This window comes from Felis catus, chromosome B2 (assembly GCF_018350175.1).
Source record: "Felis catus isolate Fca126 chromosome B2, F.catus_Fca126_mat1.0, whole genome shotgun sequence".
Classification (NCBI taxonomy): Eukaryota; Metazoa; Chordata; class Mammalia; order Carnivora; family Felidae; genus Felis; species Felis catus.
In genome coordinates this window covers 28611916-28631771 of record NC_058372.1, presented here as the reverse complement: position 1 = coordinate 28631771, position 19856 = coordinate 28611916, and the positions used below count along the sequence as shown (strand labels likewise).

General features: G+C 41.9%; 1 protein-coding gene across 8 annotated transcripts in view; it reads left to right on the top strand.

The window, feature by feature from the left end:
* DUSP22 (dual specificity phosphatase 22) overlaps positions 1-14645 on the top strand; it is a 72210-nt gene extending 57565 nt beyond the window's left edge. For 3 of the 8 annotated variants that reach the window (XM_045057213.1, XM_045057208.1, XM_045057207.1), the window contains 4 exons: positions 2528-2699; positions 3141-3213; positions 3368-3562; positions 4982-14645. In XM_045057213.1, coding sequence (XP_044913148.1) covers positions 2528-2699; positions 3141-3213; positions 3368-3525 — 403 coding nt within the window. In that variant the 3' untranslated portion in view covers positions 3526-3562; positions 4982-14645. Of the gene's footprint in view, positions 1-2527; positions 2700-3140; positions 4806-4981 lie in introns of those variants that run through there. The other 5 variants (XR_006597637.1, XR_006597636.1, XM_045057211.1 and 2 more) reach the window with 5 other exon arrangements.
* Positions 14646-19856: the final 5211 nt, after the last annotated feature.

Here is a 19856-nt window from a genome sequence, read left to right as displayed (position 1 = left end):
ATTTCAGTGACCTTCCAAAACACCGTTTCTTTCTGGAGAGTTTTGATCACATATGTGGGTGTTTAGCATTGTATTAGTATAACACCAAAATAACCATTTCTTCTACATATGCAGATTGGGGCTTTTATGTATGTTTAGCTTAGTACTTTGAAAAGATCTGAATAGATTCTTAGAAATAAATAGTTTATATATAGCTCTCTACCGCATTCAGCTATACTTTGTGTGGATATGTATATACATACACGAGTACGTACACACTGCAGAGAAAGCTGTTAAAACGCACATAATCCAAGGACAATGTACATAAAGTTCTTAGCACTGTACCTGGCACATGGTAAGCTCTCGGTGAGTGTTGGCTCTCATATTTTATTTTTTTATTTTTAATTTAAATATAGTTGACATTAGTTTCAGGTGTACAATGTAGTGATTTGACAATTATATATATTATGAAATGCTTGTTACCACTAGTATTCATACTAATCACATAACTAATATGTCAAAGGAACCAGTAGCCAACATCCTAGAGCTGGAACTCTGCTGTTCATTAAAGTGCAGGCTGAGCATTTCCCTCTTTATATTGAATGAGGCTCCGTATTGAATACTCTTCAGCCACAGAAAAAGATAAGATCTTGCTATTTACAGCAACATGGATAGATCTAGAGGGTATTATGCTAAGTGAAATATGTCAGAGGAAGCAAATACCATAAGATTTTACTTATATGTGGAATCTAAAAAACAAAACACATGAATGAACAAACAAAAGGCAGAACCAGACCTGTAAATACAGAGAACAAACTGATGGTTGCTGGAGGGGAGGAGGTAGGAGGATGGGCAAAATGGGTGAAGGGGAGTAGGAGATACAAGGTTCCAGTTTTGGAATGAATAAGTCATGGGTATAAAAGGTACAGCGTAGGGAATATAGTCAATGGTATTAGCATTGAATGGTGACAGATGGGAGCTACACTTGTGGTGAGCACGGCATAATGTAAAACTTGTAGAATCACCTGGAATTAATGTAACATTGTATGTCAACTATACACAGTTTTTTAAAAAAGAGACAATATTATATTGTAAAATATAGATATTTTTAAAAAGCTTAACAGTCCTTTGAGTTTCCCCAAAGAAGTTGCTGTTGCAGTGAAAGCTCTTTGGAAATGTGAAGTGATGTCTCCTGGGCTGCGTTGCTGCTGAGATTGGTGATAAACTTGACTTGACCAAGGAGATCCATTGCTTGGTATCCAGGAGAGCCATCAATGAAAACTAAACTGTTCAAAGGACCTGTAACCCATAATAGGAGAGCAGGGATAGTAGATCATTTGATTGCTTTAGAAAAAAACAGCATTCTGCAGTTTTATGCAGTTCTTGAAATAGTGTGATTTACTTTTTTTACTTTTAAAAAGAGTAGGACATGTAACAAATTGTGGGTTTTGTAATGGTAATCTACATTTGATTAAAAGCACTTTGAGGAGTGCAGTTGGGACCATATAAGGGGAGTTCTGAAATCTTGTGCCTGTGCTTCTATGGCTCCTGGTGAATTAGAATCTCTAGGTTTGTACCACAAGAGGATGTATTTTTTTAAAAGCTCTCAGTATTTCTGAAATAAAACCCTAAGAAAGAGCCACTACTTGAGAGTCATTGTTTTATTATTATTATTATTATTATTATTATTATTATCATTATCATCATCATCATCATCATCATTTGAATATGTGTAGATATGATATTCTAGGAATTTGTATTTCATATGGTTGTATAAATCTGAAGATAGGCTTTTCTAAAAATGAGAAATTTTCTAAACTTCCCCATATTAAACCGTTGCTAGAACACTCTAAATCTGATGCAGCACAGCCTTCTGTGACCACCTTAATTTGCATATGCATTTAAAATTGGTCCCTTACTCAGCCTGCCTGATATGATTAACCGTTCTTGACCCATACATCCCAGAGCACATGGAATGTGTCCTCTCTTGTACTCTGCTTAGTTATGTCAAGAAGAATAAATATTTCCTAAGAGCTTCTGTATTTAATGGGTTTCTCAGTTATAGATTTAGTTTTCATTTATCTAAGAAAACCAGACTTAAAAAAAAAATGAAGTCTTCTAAACTGCTGCAGTTTACGAATAGATTTATTGCATAGATCCAAGACCCTTCAAGTTCCTTTGATGTGCTTTGGTTAGTTTTTTTTTTTCTGTCCTGGGAAATGGGGAATATGTGAAGAGGGGCTAGGAAACATAGAAAATCATAAAACTGAAGTGTCCAAAGCCATAGCCAGTAGGAAATCTACAAAAAAATGAGGCTAACACAGATACTGAATGCCTGAGATTCTAGTGTATAATAAAGTAGAAGCGTATAATAAAGTAGAAGCTTATATGTTTCTGAATAATTTCATACTGGCTTGGTGTCCACTCATAATCCAAGGCAGGATGACTTTCTCAAACGAGATCCACAGAATCTCCTGCTCTCAGTGAATCATAGGATAGACTTCTGGACTGAAACCCTTTGCCCATGTGAGTTCTTTTGGCCCTACAGCCTGGCTGGCGTCTCCAGGAGCGTGACTCTGGTGATCGCATACATCATGACTGTCACCGACTTTGGCTGGGAGGATGCCCTGCACACTGTGCGTGCAGGGAGGTCCTGTGCCAACCCCAACCTGGGCTTCCAGAGACAGCTCCAGGAGTTTGAGAAGCATGAAGTCCACCAGGTAACCATGTTCAGGAGACTTTGGTGATGTAAACAGCAGCCCCTGGGAAGATGCCACAATCTTTCTGTACATCATGGAGGTTGGAGTTAGAAAGGCCCACAGAAGACATCTAGTCCAAGAATGCCCCACCTGCATCCCCATTAAAGTCCTCAGCTTAGAACGTATCTTTTACCATCAGACCCAATATTAGCTTCTGTTTATCTCCCTTTGGGTCAAGTACCATTTTCTTGGTTTGGCTTGCTTTCATGTCCTCAGGCCACAATCTGGAAGAAGCAGTTATTTCTCTTGCTTGACACTGGCTGGCCAACCACAGACCCATGATTATCCAATGCCTATTTATTCCTTGTTTATATGTGGCAAAATCTGTACCATTAAGTAATGGGTAAAATCTATGTGAATGCAGGTGTGTGTGTGACATTTTGGTTTTTTTAACTTCTCCAGTACCGACAGTGGCTGAAGGAAGAATATGGAGAGAGCCCTTTGCGGGATGCAGAAGAAGCCAAAAACATTCTGGGTAAATATAAAGAGCAAGGGCGTGTGGAGTCCCAGCCTGGTACGAGGCGGTGGAGCAGCTTTCAGACCCTGCCTCCTCTGGCCTACAGCAACTATACGACGGAGACCTAATAACAGAGTGATCTGGTGCCTGCCTTTCCATCCCTTGTCTTCAGTGCATTTCTGCTGGGTGCCCTGGAATACTGACTGCCCCCATGGAGGACAGGAGAGGGAGGGTGGCGAAGGTGGATCCAGGCTTCTTCTCCATGAACCCACCCCAGGCCCCTTCACTCAGCCAACTTCTGCCCTGCCTGAGCTTGGGGAGTCTGCTTGACTGCCCTGTACCAACTCATGTGTGCACCTGTGTGCAGGCAAGTGTGCATGTGTGCCCGTGAGCGTGAATGTTCATATTGCAGCAACAGTAACAAAATCCATGCTGACAGCCTTGGTATCACCACCCTTCCTTTTTCCAAGACTCCACATGGAAGTCATTTGAAGTTAACATTTTAAAAGCTTCTCAGCCGGAAGCAGCCTGTGGCTGTGAGCAAACAGAATCCAGGGTGGTCATGGTGAGAGCAGCAGGAGTCCAGACTCCCTCCTGAGTGTTGTTCCAGGGGCCCTGGAAGACAGAGAAGGGGTGCTCTGTGCATTGCCTCAATCTTTCAGTGAAAGTGTCCCAGGCTGTGGCTCCTACCACCTCAAGTCAAGACCCCCTTCTCAGCCCATCATATCCCTGAGTTCTACTTAGTGTTTGTTCTTGGTGGCACTGACTATATTTAAGTTCCATGGGGAGACCAACCACTTCAACCCAGGCTGTATGCCCAGAGCGCCCTTCCTTTCTACTCCTGTCCAGCTTCACTTGCTCTCAACCTCTTGTTCTCTTGCTGTTAGCACTCTGCAAGGGCCTCTTTGCAACATTTGCATGCATCTTCAGGAATTGGGAAGAGCATTTATTAGGCACTGTAGCAAGTTTGCATTTAAAAATACATTTTAAAATGCCTGAGCACTTATTAAGCACTTTTGTGTATGCTGTGGATTTGATATTCGACCTCAGCTACCTCATTAAATGTTTTTTGAAAAGGTGTTTTCGTTACTGTAATCAACTCATAGTTGAAAATGTTTGGTCATGATTGCTTTTGAAGCCAAAGTACAAAAGCATCAGTATCAATGGGCTATTTAAAATTTTTGACTGGAGCTCCAATGATGCTTTCTAGTGGGTAAAATTTCACATTCAGGCCGAGGCCAGCAGGCCTGGAGAATGTCTGCAGTTTGCAGCGTGGCGCAGCGGGAATCTTGGAATGCTGCGAGCAATCTCGTGGTTCAGTCTTTTATACCACCTCAAATTGTTTAAACACACAAAGCCACAAGAATGAAAAAGTATGCTTGGCCTCTCCCAGAAAAGATGTTGCAACCCAGTTTCTCCAAATTCCACCAACAAAAGAGCCCCTGAATAAGAAGAGCAGTTTTCCTGTGCATATAGAAGGTATGTCACAGGTGAGCTCTTTGGGGACCAGAGAAAACTCTACACACCCACATAGGCCCCTGATATACACTGGGAAAGGGAAGCGTGGCCATGGACTTTTCCATCTACAGCTGAAATAATTTGTCTATAAGGTACATTTTTTTTTCTTAAACTAAAAAGAAATGTGAATATGTTCACAGAAATAATATTTAGGATATCAGCTGGAATCCTTAAATATGTGTGTATATTTATGAACATCTAAATGTATTCTTATAGGTCTTAAAATGTTGCTTTAATATTTGTTGCCAGTAATATTCTTTCTCCACAGCCACTCCAAGAATTCTGAAGTACTGGGCCTTTCTCAGAAGACTGTAACGTACCTGAAGTTTCTGAAATATTGCAAAGCCACAGAGCTTAAGGCTGGTGCTGCCAAAAAGAAAAGCAACCTAGAGTTTATTTTTAAGTATCCAGAAGTGATTTGTAAACTTGTTTTTCATTTTAAATTGACTACATGTGCGATGGTGGTGATATATGTTGAGAACTAAGGGTACTCTTTTAGCAAGAGAAAATATTTTTACCTTAATTCCACTGCTGCATCAATTTCTTTAACCTTAACTTTGATGTTTAAGCAATTTTTTTAAATGTTTGTTTATTTTTGATAGAGATGGAGACAGAATGCGAGTGGGTTAGGGGCAGAGAGAGAGGGAGACGCAGAATCTGAAGCAGGCTCCAGGCTCCGAGCTGTCAGCACAGAGCCTGATGCGGGGCTCAAACTCATGAGCTGTGAGATCATGACCTGAGCAAAGTTGGACACTCAACCGACTGAGCCACCCAGGCGCCCCATGTTTAAGCAATCTGAAGAGCCCTGCTGCACTGCTTTGGTTACTATTTAGTAATCATGATTGCTTCTCATGAGAATTACGCTGTGTAAACTCTGCCCATATGTTCTTCAATTCCCCAGCTTGGGACATATCTGTTGGTGTGTGTTTCACCCATGGTTTGCGTTCTCCATGGTGGAATTTACCAAGAGCTACACATTTTTGTTAACAAAAGGCAACCTAGCATTTAACTTCATGGGCAATGCATTCTTCCTGAGGTGAGGGGTGGACACTGTATGTGTTTCTGCCTATGAGGGTCATGATACAGGATTGGAGCCTGCTCTCATAGCAGTAATGCTGGTTTAATTGCAGAGGCAATGAAAAGTAAATTAATTTCACCATGAGAGAAAAATTGATCTTCAATGTGAACAGAAAGAAATTCATAAATTGGACTTATAGTTTGTTTGCACACGTGTGAGAACTGAATATTTGGCACCCCTGGAATTATTGCACTTATCTCAGGGGTGTGCAGCCCAGGTACTCCATGATCATTTGCTGCACATTGTTGAATGCAGTTTATTCTGATTCCGTATTCAGCTTTTAATTTGAAGAAACACACACTGGCCTAAAGAGCAATTTAAGTCAATTTCCTAAATTTTCCATTTCTAAATCCAGGGGAGAAGGAAGGAAATTTGACTTTTTAGTCTAAGGATAGGGTTGGCTTGAACTAAGGGCAGGTGAACACAGGAGCTGATGTACCTGGACCCTTTAACTGTAGGTGGCAGGCTTGACCTGTGTTCTGAGTTTCTGCTTCAACCAGGGAGGGGCTCAGGGAAGGGGCTGGGAGCTGTGTGTTGGGATGAAGAGGACCCTCTGTACTAGCAACAGCCCCTGATGGGTGTGAGATGATACACAGTGATCAGGTTGGGTCATTAAAATGCTTATTCTGACTCAGCAGGCCTGCCTGAATGTAGTACAGGTAATCTAGTTGTAGGAACCTTTGAGTACTCCCATGTGTCATACTTAAAAGCCCCAAGATGTTTCCACTTCCCACTTGTGAGGATATGCCAGAGCCTTGTCTCTGGAAAACTCAGGGAAAATGACCAAGGCTGAACACAGAGCCTCAGGAAGACCTCTGTTCTGTGTGTAGGGCATGAGGCGGCAGAATTAGGAAAACAGATTTGCTGGCAATGGCCCCAATCCAGTAGGGTCACCCACCCCTTGCAGCCTGACATCCTTTCCTGTCCACTTCTTCTTGCTATAGGATGAGATCTGGCACCAACAATAATCATCTAATAATTGGTGTTCTGTGGGTTACAAAGTATCACTGCAAAGCTTTATAAACCCACAGACAGGGTTATTCATTTGAGTCTCAAAGAGGCTAAGAAATACACTGGAAAGTGAAAATGTTAGTGCTTCTTTGCCTGAATCTGGATCTTTTGATCCCAAATCAATGGGTAAAGTGAGAGGGAGGGGCTGAGCCACCTCTGGGCTTTGCACTTAGAAGTTTGTGAGCCTCTAATGAGGGCTAAGGGAGAACAAGCACCCCTGTAGCAAAGCTGTATGGCTACTGAAGCCAGAACCTCTATTTACTTCTCCCCTTTTCTCCCTGGAGAGTTTGTTTTGATCCCCATTAATGGTGTTGACAGGAAAATTGACAATTACAGAGTAAGTCCTAAGGACTAGTATAGGTGCTCCCAAAATGTGTGGGAAAGGGAAAGAGAAACACCATTCCAGTTTTGGGGTGAGTTAGGCAGTATTCAGGGAAGGTATCTTGGAAAAAGTGATACCTAATTTGAGACTTGAAGCTTAAGTGCTAGAATTAGCTGGGCACAGTGGGAGGAAAGGGAGTCCAGGCCCAGGTTCAGCATGCATGTTAAGTTGGTGGCATGAGGGAACACAGTGCACTGGGGTGACCCCAAGTCATTGTGTAAACTAAAGCAAGAACCAAGGGGTAGGCATTGGTGGTAAGTGGTACAGACAAAGCTGCACACACAAGCAAAGACTCAGCTGGCCAAGGTGATACCATTGCTTAGTGTCTGTTGTATAATAACTGGTTTATTTCTTATACCAGCCCTTGGAGCTGATCAAGCTCAGAGGTCAGGTGCCCTGCCAGCTTTCCACAGGCTGATTCTTGAGCTTGGAACCTCATGAGCAGCATGAGTACCATTATGCAGATATAATGGGTATAATGGGTGGGGGCTCATTGAATGTGCTGGAGCAAGCAGGAACCATGGTTGGTGTGTAGATGGAGAATTAAGGCGGGGGGTAGCAGTCAGGGGGCAGCTGTTATGTCATCCAGGTGATTGAAACTAGTGCCCTGAACAGGGTCATGGTGGTAGAGATGAAAAGGGACAAAGGAGGCAAATAGATTTGGGATTGAAGGAGGTTGGGGAGGGAGAAGCAAATGCTCTTAGTATTGGGATGAACATGGGGGACTCTGGGTTTTGTGGCCTTGCCACTCTGGAATCTTCCAACACAGTGGTTCTTTGTACCAGTATCCTCCTTCCCCATGATGATTGTTTGTAGGATCTGAAATGTCAAGGTTAGATTTAAGGGGGCTGCCAGACCTAGGACCTCCAAAGGCAGTCATCCCAGCTTTGCAGATTAGGGCCTCAAGTTTATCCGTGTACACAGGACAGACTCCCTGGAATAGACTTATGACAATTAATGTGGAATTCAAATGTCCAGTTTCATAATTTATCATGAAAAATAAAAGAAAGTAGCTTTATGAAAACCAATTTTATTCACTAGACTATCTCTTTCATTATCAAGATTTGTGAGGGAAGCCAAATTAGTCATTAGGCATTGTCTTGTGAGATGGACATGGAGCTAAGAGCCTTGGTGGTGTGCAGGGAGTAATCCTGATCTGGCATCCCCCATGATTGGAGTGCTTTTCCCATAACATGCTTGAGTGGTGTTTCTGCCAGGCTCCTGCTTTGCTTCCTGAAGTCACTTTTCCAGGGTCTAGCAGACTACCCAGTTTATATACTTTTTTTCCCCCAAGGTTTAAATCATGTTTTTTAGAGCACCTTCATTAACCTTGGGTATTCTTGTGTGTCTTCAAAAGCATTTATGCTTTTCCGTGAAGATGAGTTCCCACTAGTGGCTTTTTTATTTATTAGGTGCTTGTTCTTTCTAGTTTCTGTCTCAGCAGGGAACCCCATTTCCAACTTCTGGGACTTCTTTGTGTTACTCATGCACAGAGACAGCCTATAAATTCTGGTGATTTGTGTGCATATGTGTGTGCACATACACCTGTGTTTTTTTGGTTTTTAGTTTTTAGAGAAATCTTTAACTTTCAGGAGAGTCTTGTGTACAATAACAAAGGTACCTTGAACTCGGGTACCCTAGCAGGTACCTGGAACACCCAGGGAAATGTCAGAGCTCATGTTGCACAACCAGAGCTGGTCACGAAGGGCTGCTCTTTGCACCAGTATCTAGTCATAAAAATAGGGAACACACTAAAATTCAAAACCCTGTGATCCCACACTAGATGACTCCTCCCATCCTGGCCCTAAGTTATTAATAATTTTATTAAGAATGTGCTTTCAACACGCTTATATTTATATATGTACTTAACAAGAAATCACCAAGACTTCAGAGGGAAGTTCCTCTTCCCTTTCCTTTTTATTGCCCAGAGAAAGGGAGAAACTGAGAAGCAAAAAAAAAAAAAAACAACAAAAAAAACCTGCCTTTGATTTGTAACTGAAGGCTTGAGCATGTCAGTCATTCCCTTAGGATTTAGTAGGGTCTCCTTAAACCTTGGGCTCATCAAGACTGTCATGGACTTGGATTCATATAACACAATGGCCACATTTCATCATGCAGAGAGATCTTGACACTTTGCTCTTATTTTCCTACCCCTGCTATAGATCTTGAGACCTGTGACTGCAATAACAGTACATAATTAGTTCAGCCAGTACCAAAATTAGTAATCAAAATTAGTATCTATTTTGCAGCTTAGGCTTAACCACCTAATAAGCATCTGACTAAAGGTTACAAGTGCTGTGTCTGTGTCTCTTTCCATCTGGGGAAAGAATTGCCAGTACGTTTTTGAACATCTGCAAGTTTGGGTTTATTTTGACTCTGGATATCTTATGCAAACTGTTGATCAAGAGTTAGTAATTTGCAGTTAATTTTCCTGAAGCTTCTAGTTCAGTTATTAGAGTCTGGTGTCAAAAGAGCTATTTTAGCAGGTGACTGAAATTACTAGGCAGTTCAACATTCTGAGTGTGGTGTTCACTGTTTATTTAGAAGTAGGGTTAAGAGAAGATGTTTTAGATAGGATTATACCTGATCACAGCCTTTACACAAAGGCCTATTTAAGAAAACTGGAGAGAGGGGGAAAAATAAAACCGATTTTTACAGGGTTAACAATTCCTTCTAGGAATAATGTCACTTGCAACAATTTTGGGAAACAACACTGATCATGCCATTTCACCATTTGTCCAACTTGACCCAAGGAGACCCCATTACAGGGGCCTTTCCACTCAGCTGCTCAGTCCTCCAGGGCCCACATCAGTGACAAGTGAAAATATAAATAAGAAGTTGCCATCGACATTATGTTGGCCTCTCTCTCCCCTCAGAGTCCATTTATCATCAAGTCTTTTGTCCTCAGTTTCTTGTGCCCTTCCCAGAAGTGGCCAAACCAGCACAAACAGGAACCATACTTTCTAGTGAGCAGGTTTGCCTTTTGTTGGTTGGCTGTGGGATTCCCCAAGGCACTGATATGGAGCCTTTTGGGAAAATAAAAATCAAAAGGCCTCTACATTGTGCACTAAAGAAATGTCACCTTCTGCTTTGCAAAGGGTGTGCCCTTCAAGGCAAGAGACCCAAGTGGCACTGAGCTTCCTCAGAATGGGAGTCCCTAGAGAAACTTGTCATGTGCCAGGAGTCAAATGTTTGGATGCTCCTTGGTTTGTGTTAAGCCACACTGATGTGGTGACAGACAAAAAGTCAAGAAGGTGTGAGAGGAGAGGACCATTTCTTGACTGTTTGCAGAGGCCTTCATGGATCTCCCCAAATCAGGTGCATCCCAGAGGTGTATTGCAGGTGTGGGCTAAAACCCACATTTCATGCCTTGATATTCACTGCCCCACAGCACACAGCCCTGTTCTCTGCTTTGCCAGAGCTCCTTCCTATTATCTTCCACCTTCCAGGGGGAGGAAGGCACAGGTCCTCATTAAGCAGGTTGGGGGATAGAGGTGGTACTTAGTAAATGAGAGGCCAGGGCCCTGGACTGGTGACCAGGAAGCCAAGATAGTCACATGTCAGGCAGGCCTGACTCAGGTCCAGTTTCATCCTGGTTCTCTGGAATACCTTGGGGAAGTCCCAGAGGAGGCAGCCCACTCATGTGGGGAACTTCTTCTAAGACGGGAGTGAAAGAAGCTCCCTAGGAAGGATGAGCAGTGCTAGAGGGTACCCTGTGTCATGGCACAGTGATGTGGCCAGAGGCAGCCTCACAGCTTTCCTGGGTGGCATTTTATGTGTCTATAAAGGCCCTTCTAATCCTGAAGAGCTCACATCTGGATAAGAAGACAATCAATCTTGTGATAGTCAACAATTATTGAGTACATAATGTGGGAGAGAAGCTGGCATTGAGATTTTTCCTTGAAATCACTTCTGGCAACAATCCTGTTGGATAGATTTTACTATTATCACCATTTTTCAGATGAAGAAACCAAGTTGTAGAGAACTTGAGCATTTCCCAGTCTCAGGGCCAGAAAGTGGCCAAGTGAGAATTAGAATCCAAGCAATCTGACTGAGGTGTGCGTAAATGTCACCACTCCTTTCAAAATGCCACTACCTCTCCGAGGCTAAGCTAATGAAATACTAACAGTCATGTGCTTTCATGTTCAAGTTTTTTTCTGAAGGTGGGTTTACATTAGATCACAGGAATAGTGGGGAGATTAAGGTGGAAGATAGGTAGATATATGTAAGTAGGCACATGAGAAAGACTTTTTTTTTCTTTTCATCAAAGCCTGCCCATTGTGCATACACTATGGCTACCACACATACTTCTGACTGGGCATTTCTGACTTAGCCTAGAGTAGCAGGCAGAGTACTGAGATGTCCTGGGGCTCCAGGAAGTGCTTTGCAAGAATACAGAATGGCCCATGTGTGTATGGGAAGGGGGACGGGGCTAATGTCTGGTACTTTAAGCAGATGGTATTTTGTACTTGATGTACCATCATTACATAAATGGAGGAACTTCTGTGAGGGTTTTGCAAGAAGCTTAGGGATTTGCTGTCATTCAAGTCAAATAACTCAAATGAAGACACTCATTGAGGACAGAGACATGGGAAGCAACAGTGGATGTCAAAGCAACCAGAGACTGACAGGACCTCCTTCCAACACCTGGGGCCGAGGGCCAGGGCTGGGAGATGGAGTTACTATAGCCAAGTAAGAAGTGGGCTGTGCAGGGCTGTCCAGAAGGACCTGGGCAAAGAAGGTCTTTAAGAAGTATGGGAGGTTGGGAGGGAGCAGAGTAGAAATTTCCCATCTGATGTCCTCCTGTCCTATCTCCCTGAACCTAATGGGAAGCTGGCCAGCAGAGGATTGTGTATGCTGTGATCTTGGGGGACAGAACAGGATGATTGCCATACAACAGGCAGACCTGGAACTCAGCCTTGGGTAGGGCGGAGATTCAGTGATAGGTTGGAGGAAGTGCCACAAGCTTCCAAGAAGTATCTGAGTGTCAGCAAGCTGATACTAAAAGTGGGTCTGAGTGGGGAGTCTGGTTCTCCTACACACTTTGTCCTGAAGTGTGCTATCTGGAGCTCGGCCTGTGACTCACTGCTTTCATCTGTAGAGAGCATTTAGAATCATCCATGCCTGCCAATGTGCCCTCACTGATCTGTGCTTTCCTATGGCCTAGCTGGTGAAATGGCATCCCCTGAGAGAAGACCACCAGGGTCAGGTGGCATCTGAGCATCTGCTACAAACTTTGCCCTTGTGAGAGTCCCCCCTCCTCCGGACCACAGCCCATGAAGAGCAGAGGAGGATATTCTGCAGTGCCTCAATCATGCTACAGTGCCCACAGCTCACTGGGAGAACCACTTCATGAGATGTTTATAGAGCTAGCACCGTTCAGACTGCCATGAGGGAAAGGAAAATGAGGCAGGGCAGCCTTGTCCTCAGATTTTGAGTTGGGGATAGAAGAGAATCACTCCCAAATGTTCTGTGAACAAATGCTGAGCATAGAAGCATGAATGCAGACCAAGTGGACCATGGATGCTTCACAGAGAGTGTCCTGCTAGGAAAACTTGGAAGAAGAATCAAGTGCATCCAGGGAAGAGGGTGATACACAGGTAAAGGCACAGGCAAGAGTGAACGTGGTGTACTTGGAAGTCTAAGACCTTAGAGAAGGTGATTGTGAGGGAGGTGAGGGTTGGAAAGTAGAGTGCTTAATCCCGTCCTGTCATATAAACTGTAGGCAGCCGTGGGAGGGCCTTGGATTGATTTGGGTCCACCAGGATGGGCTAGAGTCAGGAAGTTCAAGCAGTTAGGAGACAGACAGGCTCACTGGATGCCCCCATGGGACCTCTCCAATGACAAATCTACCAAGTGAGGCAACATATATAGTTACCACCTTGAAGTAATTATAGGCAGTGCTGGTTTGCTTTCTCCAGAAGCAGAAACAGAGTTAGGGGTACAAAGGATTATTGGCAGATAGCATCTGTGACAGGAGGGCAGTGGGGCTGTCAGGAAGACAGTCCCACCTCCCCATCAGAGTAGCCTAGGGGCAGGCATGGCTGGTTGCCTCAGAAGAATGGCCTGAGCTGCCAGAGAAGGCACCCCTGAGAGGTCAGAGCTCAGGGATACTTACCATTCTCACACAGTAGGACAGCCTGATGCTCTCCAGGGACACCTGGTACTAAAGTGCAGCCTTGCAGAGATTTGTCTCCACAGTGTCTCATACAGCAGGACTTCCCAAAATGCTTCGCCCAAACTCCAGTGCTGGATTCTTCAATGTGGCTTGGTCATTTGGGTGCCTCTGGCAACTGAAAGCCCTCTCCCCTCTTCTCTCCTCCCCTTGTCCCCCTCTATCCTCCTGCCCCCTCTCCCTCCTCCCTCCTTCCTCCTTCTTCACTCCCCCTCCTCCCCTCCTCCCCCCAGTTCTCAGATTAGAACTGGGTGTAGAGAAGGTTGAAAACAATGCCAGGGTTTAGTGGATTCCAACCATTCTCCTCACAATAATTGCAGCCTCAGCTGCCACCAGGGATGCAGCAGGACCTCTCCACTCCTGGGGCAGGAGATGTACAGACACACTGTTTATATAGCATTTATTAGAAACAAGCTTTAGTAACAAGTAAAAGAGAATCTTTTATTACCATCCAGAGCCACAATCCTAAACCATTCCAGTGATAAAATATGTCTCCCCTGAAAACTTACTTTGTTGATCTAAGTTTAAACAATGGCTGTCTAGAGTTTTAATAAGATATACATAAGCTTAAAATGTACATGTTTTTATTATATCCTTTAATTAACAATATGTTCTACATGGAAGTGAGTGTGGAGAACTCCCAGTTAATGGGCATGACTGGGACATAGGAAATCAACTGGTCGGTTGTGTTGTTTTGTTTTTCTTTTCTTTTCCAGTAAATTCAGAGTGATTTGGAATCCAAGCTCCACGGGGCAAGTTTGGTCTCCAGTCTCTGCGAGATTACATTTCTGCACTTGCAGAGTAGATTTGAAATAACCAAGGGTTTTATACTCAGTTCCTTTAATCTGGCATTCTGAGTGACCACTTGAATGTTTACTTGTCTAAATATTTTTGGCTACAGACATATTAGAAAACCACAAGAATTGGTCCCAAAGAAACCTAGACATGCTATTTATAGAATTTGATGTGGAATGGGATTTTTATGCATCTTGCCCTATCTTATCTTTTTAGTTAACACTTTTTCTACCTACTTGTGTATCTGTTGTTCAACATGAAATAAATTTTTCAAAATAAACTAAGTGTTCTATGACCAATGATGAGTGAAGATCAACTGACAAATCTCACATAAAGAGAAGTTCAGTTTTGACAAAATCATTGACAAATTCATAGAAGTTATGGCTTAAAAATTGTAATTATTCATTAATGTGGCAGACCAACATCTAGGTATATGTTCCTCCCATTTTTCAACATATGCATTACTGTAATTAAAGAGTATTCATACATGACTTTTTCCTTTTTACTGTGATTTTTTTTTATTTATTATGATAATACAAAATTCAATAAAAGAACATTTTTACAGCGTGTGTAAAATGGCCCCTATTATTCTTTACTTCATGACCATTACTGATTGTCACATAGAGAATCCAGGTGTGAAATGCACAGGTATGATTCTGGGTTCACAAGGTCCTTCAGTGAAAAACAAAACACATTTTTATGTGCTTCACTTTCTTCTTTCTGTATCAGTCCTCTTTCCTTAGGCAATATTGGAGGCCCTGAAAGCCTGTCTGATTTCACTGTAGCCTGCATTAGTGGGTGCCCTGTGCCCCTATTCTAATTTGGTTTTATCACATTTCCTAACATGTAAGATTTGGCTGTTTCCATTCTCTATAGAGACAACAGTGAAAAGATAATGAAAATTCTCCAGCTTTTCACATGTTTCTTTCATTTTTTCTGGTTCTTTCTTCAAAGATAATTAAAGATTACTTTGGTTATTTTTGAGGACAGTGGGTGGGAAAGCTGCTTTATTTTCCCTGTGCTGTGTTCTCCTGTGGGTATACCTTCCATTAAGAAGCTCATTATAAGAGGGGCGCCTGGGTGGCTCAGTTGGTTGAACGTGAGACTCTTGATTTCAGCTGAGGTCATGATCCCAGGGTCATAGGATCAAACCCCATGTCAGATTCCATGGTGAGCATGGAGCCTGCTTAAGACTCTCTCTCTCTCCCTCTGCAACTCTCACTCTATCTCTAAAATTAAAAAAAAAAAAATTTAAAAGAGGCTCATTATACAAAATTCTATATTTCATAAGAGGTCAATGGAGGCTGAAGTTTCCCTTTTCTCTTTGTTAAAGAATTCCCATTAGTGTGTCTTTAAATTACCATCTCCCTTAATATATTTCATAGTCAGATATAAAATTACTCCATGTATATATAACTTATTAAGACTACTTCTATTGAAAACATCACAGTACACCTCTCGTGATGGGACCTAATTAAAATATTTGTGCAGTTTTGATAACTCCTAGTCATAAAACATATCCTTCCTCTATGCCAAAAATCACCAAGTCCTTTGGTCTAACAGAAGTATGGGCTTCTACCAGTAGACCATTAGCTTCTTGAAAACAGGACCTGGTGCACAATAGGTGCTTACATTCTTTTCTACCATGAACTCTTGTCCTGTGGTTTTCTTTGCTCCTGCCAGCCTTTCCTGCTGTCAGAACCTCTTATGGTCTTGCTCTGTTTAGGTGGTCGCTGCACCCTTTGGGCCAGCAAGCATGGATGCAGGACCCCCTAGTAATTAACACTTTTTTAACACCAGGTGCCTTGGTTCCCCTCTCTGCCCTCCAGCACCAGAACTCCAGGGCACAAAATCTGTGCTTTTACTACTACAACTTCTCTCCTGTTTCCTTGCCAATGTGAGTGCTTGGAGCCACATGTTTTCTATCTCTTGTGTGCTGGCCAAACAATCTACCAATGAAGAAAAAGCCCCTCTTGTTCACTGACTTCTTCCTGCCCACCAGTTAGCACTTTGGGAATAGAAACATGAGCACCGTGGAATGGGTAGGACCTGGTTTAGCACCTGGAGCTTCATTATTTTCCTTACATGCTGACGTCATTTGTTTCTGAGCCTTTCTTTAAAAAAATAGTCAAATGTTTGAGAATTCAATTTTAGCCTCAAACTTTCTTATCAAGGCCTTCCTACTAGCATCCTAATCTTGTTTTATTTTGCTTTTTGAGCAAATAAGAGGCTAATGTGTTCATTTCCTTTTTCTGTGTTTGAGACAACCCAAATTATTGGCAATCCCACCATGCATTCAGCAATGGGCTAGACCCCTGCCCAGCTGAGCCCACATGTCCACTCAAGAGGGTTGAGGACTGCATTTAGGTGCAGAGGAAAGGCCTTTACCAGAGTCTCCTGTGAATTGTTTCTGCAGCCCCAACCAGAGCCCATCCACCCTCTTCTGGCTTCACATATCTTCTTGTGGCTTTGATTTTTAAACTATTATATATTTCTTACAATATCATTGACCTTGTCACCTTTCACTTAAATCCATGCAGTTACTATCTGATAGCCTTGTTCTGTTTCCTGGATTTCTTCATTCACTGCCTTTCTCACAATTTACACTCATTTCTCAGAAGAGTTTGATGCTGATTGTTTGCTGTGAAATTAGCTCTGAACAAAGTTCATGGTACCAGTTGAAATAGCTGTTTAAAGCAACTTTTCTTTTAGAGATACACAGCGTCTGTTACTGGAATCCCACACCTCTCTAGAAAAGAACTGAGCTAACATCAAGCAATGTGAGTGATAAGCCCTAAGCCAACATGTTGATGGCCAAGACCCCCATGAAGAATCTTGATTCAGATCTGAAGTGTCTTTGGTATACTGCCATACACAAACAGTATCCAAGTATATAACTGTTTTACTTTACAACATCTTTTCTTCAGGTTTCTTTGGGGAAAGATTAGACTCTCAAGATTTTCCATCTAACAGCTTCTTTCTGAGATCATGAAAATTTCTCCCCACCAGCACCTAAATAAAAGTAGTCTACAATAAAATTCTGAAAATTACTTTTATTTGGCCAATTTTGTAATGCTTTATGTTTTCCACTTTCACATATATTAATTCATTTTACCCACAAACCTATGCATCCATATTTAGGGGCTAACTAGAAGGACCAAATCTAGATAGATGTCAGTTCTGACTCTTAGTCCAGTGCTCTTTGCACTACACCATGTTGGAGCCAATAGACAGCAAGCTCTTAATCTGAACAAAACACAAATATAACCTGCCAAAAGTATTTAGAAACAAATATTGAGGCAACTTTATCATGTGACATAGTTCTCAATGGATTGATATATGAATTAATGAAGCAGAAATGAATAACAAGAGAGGCCACAGTTGACCATGAGGGAGTGTTGTCTGTACAAGATACATTTATGTGAGAAAATTCCTTTCTTCAAGGATAACTTTAATATGATATTGTCTTTGAGGCTTATGGACTTGAATTTGTTGTGCCTGGGATCCACTGAAGAAATCTGAACAAGCCAGTGGGTGGCATCTAGATTAGGAGGGGCAGCAGACAGAAATGGGGTCTTTCTGGGAGGGACACTGCTGGAAGAGCCAAGAAAAACCACGCTAGAAGAACTAAGAAAGACAAAGTTGCAGAAAAGAAGAAAGGGGCAAGGCAGAGGCTGTACAGGAGAGGGAATGGGGGGTGGGGACCAAGAACTGAGCAAACAGCAGGGAATTTGATCTAGGTTAGGAAGAGTCTTGGCAGGAGCAGGTGCTCACACAGAAGGAGTACCCATGTGCTCCTGGGAATCTGTGAGGGGGAGTGAAAGGATGCTCACCATCTATAGTTGGACAGGTCAAATGTGTACTTACACTTTTTAAGAAATACAATTCTGGACCAATGACATATTCAGTCTAATACCAGATCATCAGATGTAAGTTAATAAACCTTTAAGACCATAGAGTCAATCCTCTTTTGCCCAAAGGTAAGAATTGTTTTGCCCTAACCTTCCCCCCCCCCAAAAAAAAACCCCACACAACTCTGAAGTTCATAGAAAAGAATCCACTTTTTCCAAAGAAAATTTTGAGTAGGAAAAGAAGCAACGGGACAACTGAAAAGTAGTTATGACAACCATTTTAGAGAGACAATGAGTAAATATTTAAAAGGACAATGATTAAGTATCATAGTGAATATATCTCTTTCTTAGCTAGAGTAAACCTAGTCAAGATGTTGAATCAGTACTCCCCTCACACACTTTGGATTCTGTAAGTTTAAAACTCTAAAGTGAAAAAGCAGAAAACCATGATGTTCTTTGGAAGCAAAATACAACTTAGTATTTCAGAAAATAGCCTAACTTACACCACTTAGGTAGTAAGGATTTTATTTTGTCCAACCCATACGCTTTTCAGCCTGATTATGGAGCATGACAACTGTCAATACATGGAAAGAAAACTTTTCAAAATTATTTATTGACAAAAAAAGAGGTAAGTAACATTTAAGGTAAAAAAAAATCTTTGGATCTTCTCCAGCAATGTCACCTTTTTCTTATTTCTGTATTTTAGGAAATGCTTATTTTTTAAATGTGTTTGTTTCCTGAATCCTGCTCAGCAAAAATGGTGTGTATATATTTCACAAAATATGCATGGGACAAATACTGTTGTCTTGATAATCTTTCAGTGCATGTTGTCCTAGTTGATCAGCAAAAATCAAAGAGAATGTTCTACATGACATTTTCTAGGAAATTGCTGGGATTTAATCAGGTAGATCAGCATCCTTCCTGTTCTCAGCCTCCAGTTTGCAAATTGGGCCTAATCAGAGTTATTTATTGCTTCAAATATTTTTCTTGTAATGTTGGCAGGCATCTTTGTTGGGTGTATTGCCATTCTGGCTGCCTTCTTGCTCAAGTTGAATATATTTCTCTGGTACTTAGTTTACTAGGCCTGAAAATAAAATAGGGGCAGAATTTCTCAGAATTATAATGTTCTTAACATATCAAATGTAGACTTGTTAAAAGAAGAAAGTATCTTTCATGTGTGTGGCCTTTGGGAAAAATTTAAATTATTGTAATGATCTCTTTCACACAGTTTCCAGCTGAATGGCACAGGGGGAAGGGATGCAGAGGATGACTTTACTATCAATACCTTCCTTTACCCAAAACTTTGCCAGATTAAAGTCTTGGGATAACTTACCGAAAAGGCCCCATTTCTAACCCATTTCTCTTTTCTTAGCTCCATCAGAGCTGAAGATTCTAGAAATTTCAAGTGCTGCCTCACTTAGGGTTGTGTATTCAGCCAAGTTAGTGTTAATAACTTGACCAGGGAAGGCTCCTCCACCCCCTTTGCTTATACCCCAGACAGGCCATGAACCCCCTGAAAATGTGTAGGCCTCTTAGCAAAGAGTACATATTTTGGGCAGTAAATAATTTAAACAGCAGCTGGGCATTCTCCAAGAAGACATGTGCTGACCCATTTACAATAAGAGAGTCCCCAGAATTTCTGTGAATAGCAACAACAGCTGTCATTTAATGCACACCAAATAAGACAATTTTTTTTCACCATGGCAGAAGTTTAAGTGGGTAATGGGGATTCTGGGTGATTTCAGATCATTTTCCCCTTCACATATCATGTCACACTAGGCATGTTTCATATTAATGGGAATTATTTTATATGTTAACAGAAAACACAGAATGTCTTACAAGACAAACCCC